The sequence below is a fragment of the Sphaeroforma arctica genome (assembly GCF_001186125.1).
Source record: "Sphaeroforma arctica JP610 unplaced genomic scaffold supercont1.29, whole genome shotgun sequence".
NCBI lineage: Eukaryota > Ichthyosporea > Ichthyophonida > Sphaeroforma > Sphaeroforma arctica.
The window spans coordinates 42,182-47,141 of NW_014040529.1; the positions used below are offsets into that span (position 1 = coordinate 42,182).

General features: G+C 41.0%; 1 protein-coding gene across 1 annotated transcript; it reads left to right on the forward strand.

The window, feature by feature from the left end:
- The first annotated feature begins 2,777 nt into the window (after positions 1 to 2,777).
- SARC_00835 (hypothetical protein) lies at positions 2,778 to 4,960 on the forward strand. The gene is made up of 2 exons (XM_014305452.1): positions 2,778 to 3,469; positions 3,894 to 4,960. The coding sequence occupies exons 1-2, from the start codon at positions 2,939 to 2,941 to the stop codon at positions 4,254 to 4,256; spliced, it is 894 nt and encodes a 297-aa protein (XP_014160927.1). The 5' UTR covers positions 2,778 to 2,938; the 3' UTR covers positions 4,257 to 4,960.

Consider the following 4,960-nt stretch of genomic DNA (forward strand, 5'->3'; position numbering starts at 1 on the left):
ACGAACTGTGAATGCTACATTGCTGACAGTCTCGCTGAGAGACTGCGAGTCCTAACCTCATAACGTATGTGCGTCATGTTGACTTTGACACGTGTAACGGATATATTTTTAACGTTGCAACATATTTTGGTATATTGTGACCTGTGTATTGTGACTTGAATAGTGTACCTATTGAAAACCTTTCGGTCTCGATTTTTGATACTTTAGAATGAGTGTTCTGTTTTTAGGAGGCTATGGAAATTGGAATGAGTTGTCAGGACAAAAATCGGCCTATCCTGGAATTTGGCCCTACTATTATATAAACGGGATACTGAAATGGAAGTATACGTTTGATTTTCAGCGATTAACGGATCGCTTTGCTTGCGTTGCAACTTGTAACGATATTTATGAGGTTAGGCTGCGACTTCCGAACAGTAGTACGTTTCGAATAATCGAATGTCATCCACAAACAGGGGGAGCTCCCCAATATTTTAACCCAATTCGATTGGACAATATCATTATTGTCGTAGCACGGGCACCCTCAGGAGTATTTTTTTTTGGGAACTGGGGAAGTTAAAAAATAGTTAAAAAAAAATGAGAGGAAGTTGACAGTGACAGTGTGACACTCTCTTGACTTCAACCTCTTTGAGTCTTGAGTCTAAAAAAGGTATAAAAAAAAAGTTGTTCATAGGGATAATATTATTTATTTCAAACTGTTCATAGTGTAAGTGACATAGTAGACACTCTATTTACTACTATAGAGTTGAGAGTCTAGAGTCTAGACAGTTGTACACTTCTTGGACTGGGACTTATCCGATATATATATAAACGTTGAAACGGTTACATTTGGCGGGCCAAATTCTAGGTCAGACAATAGGCATATACAAAGTTTACTTTTGTCCTGCCACCACATTATTATAGCATCTATCGAGACCAAAAATATATAATATGGGTGCACTATTCAGGACACAATGTACAGGTCAAATTTTACATAGACATCTAAACGCCAGTTTTAGTTTACTGTCACCATTTTCATAATTTTAATTGGTTGGGTATTGTAAATACTTTCCAAAATACGTTGCAACGCCAAACATAATCCGTTAAATGTTGTAAAGTCTACCTTTTTTAGTTAGAATATAAATACATGATGTGAGGCTAACGACTAAATAAACGTTAAATATAAGGTGTGGAAGCTGGAATGTGGACTATTTATGGAATGTGTGGAAAGTGAAGACTGCTGGAGTGTGGGCAGTGGACAGTGCCCAGTGTACACTGTCACTGGTGAATGGTGAGTGGTGAGTGGTGAGTGGCTGAGTGGTGACCGGACTCATGGAACTGGTTTATTAGACATCAGTGGTTTTTACACTATGTTTAGTCGACAATATGTAGTAAATATATGTACAATATTGTAAATATTTACATACATATGTAAATACATATGGATGTTTTAGGGTATGTAAATACATATGTGTAATATATTTAAAAAAAAAGAAAAAAAAGAAAAAGAAAATTGTATGTACGTACGGATTTTTTTAAATTAAAATATGTATAACACGAGTCTTGACTGTTGAGTAAATATTGACTGAACTACTACTACTAGTAGAGAGCTCAAAGCTGAGTGCTGAGTGCTGGGCTGCTGACTGCTGTGAACTGCTAACTGCTGACTGTGCTATGTCGCTGACTGCCGAGTGCTGACTGCTGACTGCTGACTTCTGACTGCTGACTGTGGCCCACTTTCCTCCACTACTGTATAGTGTATAGTAGTATGTATTGTGGTTTCAGAAGTCTACTTCTTTGGGGGAAGTCCGGGGAGATTCCGTCTGAGCCCTCTGTAGGCCCTGTGCCGGCCTTGGGGGTGAGGTCCCGTTCGGTTCATCCCGCATCGCCAGTTCTGCTTACCAAAAATGGCCCACACGGAACTTGGATTCAGTGTCGCTCTCTTGCCTCTGTGGGGCAATCCCGGTGGGGGCTCTCCTAAGTCCTAACAGATAAGTGATCACCCATTTTTAAAATAATTAATACTCTGAACATGACCCTCTACTAGAGACGAAATAAAATAATATGCCTGATCGGACTATTGTCCGAAGGACCTCTGAACTTCTAAAAAGTCTGAGCCTCAGTCTGAGTCTCACTGAGACTCTTGAGTCTGGACCCTGGAGCTTTGAGCCCCTTGTGTGATAAAAGAGTCCTGTACAATGTCCAATATAAATAGTTAAAAATACATTCGATTTATGTACGTCATAGTAGCTAGTACATTACCCTGGGGGCCTGGGGGCCTGGGGGGCCTGGGGACCTGGGGGCCTGGGGACCTGGGGGCCTGGCATCCATAGACTACATGTAGCCTGTAGGCTTATTTGTAGTATGTTCATTATATTGTAAGGAAAAAAAACTTCCCCAAATAACTCTGCACTGTCTGGCGTCGGACTACACTACGTCAACCCGTTCACACACATGAGGGGTTCTTTTTACGGTCATAAATAACACAGCCAAAAGAAGTAGAATCGAGCCATTTTTAACATACATAGGGCTCTGATCCACTTATTTTACACAACAACCGTTCAACATAAAAACGTATTTTTAAAGAAAATAGTATATTATGAATAACACAATACAAAACAGACCGAGGTTATTACTCTCAGAGAGTAACGCAGTGGATCAGGAATCGGGATAAATATTTCTAAAGTAGATTCACTCTGTCATGGACTCTTGGAGTGGGGAATTATCATCATTCATATTTTAATATTTAAAAACCCATGAGAGTGTTCTATTTGTGATAAATAGTATTTCTATTTTCGAATTTCGAATATTGCTGGCCTGGAATGGTCAATACATCTTTCAATATTCAATATGTAAATATATACGACTTGACGCTGAATAACCCCATCACACAAACACACCGCAAGTAAGCTAGAGGGAGCTTCGTATTATTTGTTGTTTACAAGAATTTCCCGATAACAACATGCCAGCTCCAGTTTTCTGCCGTGGACAAGACTGTCCTCTGTACAAGAGCATTAAAGAAGTCTCCGACACCGTTGAGCTGAGATACTACGATGCTTCACATTGGATTTCATTCACCGAATGCGATGAGCACGGCGGTGGCGGCGGTGAGTTTATGAAGTTATTCCACTACATTGGTGGTGACAATGATATGAAAATGCGTATCCCCATGTCCACACCTATCCTCAAACAGCAAATTGACGAGAACTGTCACTCTATGAGCTTTTTTAAGCCCTTTTCTATCGCTGCCAAAGATCTACCTCAACCCCTTGATGCGGGTGTTCAAATCATCTCTCAGCCAGCTCAAGCATACTATGTACACGCATTTGGAGGGTACATGGATGACGCTAAATTCGATCAGAGTATGCAAGCATTTGATGCGGCTGGCATGGAGATCACAGACGATTCCGTATACAGCGCAATGGTGGCCCAGTACGATGCACGCTTTCAGCTATTCAACCGACACAATGAAGTGTGGATGCCAGCTTCTAACGTAAGTACAGTTTTATATAGTTCAATTCGAATTTGCTAGTATACTATGTAAGGATGTGTCCTGCAATGAGTTTTTCCCCGCGTCCTCACAAATGCAGGCTATTTTCCTCTCTTTGTGGAATGTTATATTCGAAAGGAGATCTTGCCATTGTTAGTCGTGTACTTTTGTTCTGCTTATGGGAAAAAATATTTGAAGCCGTACACTCTTGCGATTATAGTAGCTGAAGCAAACAGTTGAGTCCATTGGTCTATTAATCACCTTCAGTAAACCTTTGCGCAGTGTTATCATATCTTTAGTCGTGTTTGTGTTCATACTCGGACCTTTATCACCGGCACACTTTGATGGCAATCGTGCAGATTCTCTCACCTTGGCTGTGTATTTTTTTATTGCTAACTATACCTTATTTAAATACTGTATCCTATAGGTCTCCATTGATGAGAAGGCTATGCAGACCTTCTTCTCGTCTGCACAGGCCGCGTCCCACAGGCACCATACACACCACGCACACTCAGGTCCCCACCCCCCACTATGGGTGCATCTGCTTCATGTAGCGTTCACCGGTCTAGTCTTGATTGCTGTGTTCAGCGGACTTGTGTACTTAGTTGTTAGGGGAGTACGTTACTTGCAGAGAAGGTATAGCAAGAAGGACCCCACACAGCTTGACTACTTGCCCGTCTCGCAGAGTGATATTGACCTGGTGAACGCGGCTTTCTCTCTCGGGAACGAGAAACCAGAGGCAGAGAAAGCAGATAGGATCAATGCTTCTGGATACACAGCTTTAGAGTAGATCTCATGTAATGTTGTTGTCGCTTGCTCAGTAATATGTTGAAGCATGGAGCAAGTGACTTAAATATTTCTGCACAGAAATAGTATGTGCAGCGGAGCAATCGTCCTTAGTCGATGCTTTCACGTCTGGCTACATCGCGTGCGTCGGTGTAGATGCAGTAGATCGTTCTTCCGAGAAATTGGTTGTAATGAATCTAGCTGAATATAAAATAGGGGAACTGTAAAGGATCTGATTCCATATACACTATGTGGAACTCGGACGTACAAGTGTATGTGGCGGCAACCTTCTCTGGAGATGGTCGAGCAGCGGTACTGACTCGGTAGTATTCAAAAACATTATTTCTGCGTATACTGATATATTTCTCATTAAATTGAGACGAAAACGGTAACGCATGGAGTTCGGCCTCTTACAAGTTGCATAGTGCGGCACTGTAAGAGCTCTTGCAGAACTGAGTATATTAAAATATAAACTTTGAGAATAGCATAGTTACTGTGTAGTTGACGGTGATTTATTGATTGTATGTGCTGCTTTGTTCCTGAAAATTGTATGCGAAGGGACTGCCTGTCACGTGATAGCACTGTCCATGTTCATACATAATTTTTTCCTAAGAGATATATTGTACATGATCTGGAATCGGGTTCAGCGTATATATCGTACTGTTTTTCAAATATACGATTATCCATGAACGAACTTTTTTTTTTAAC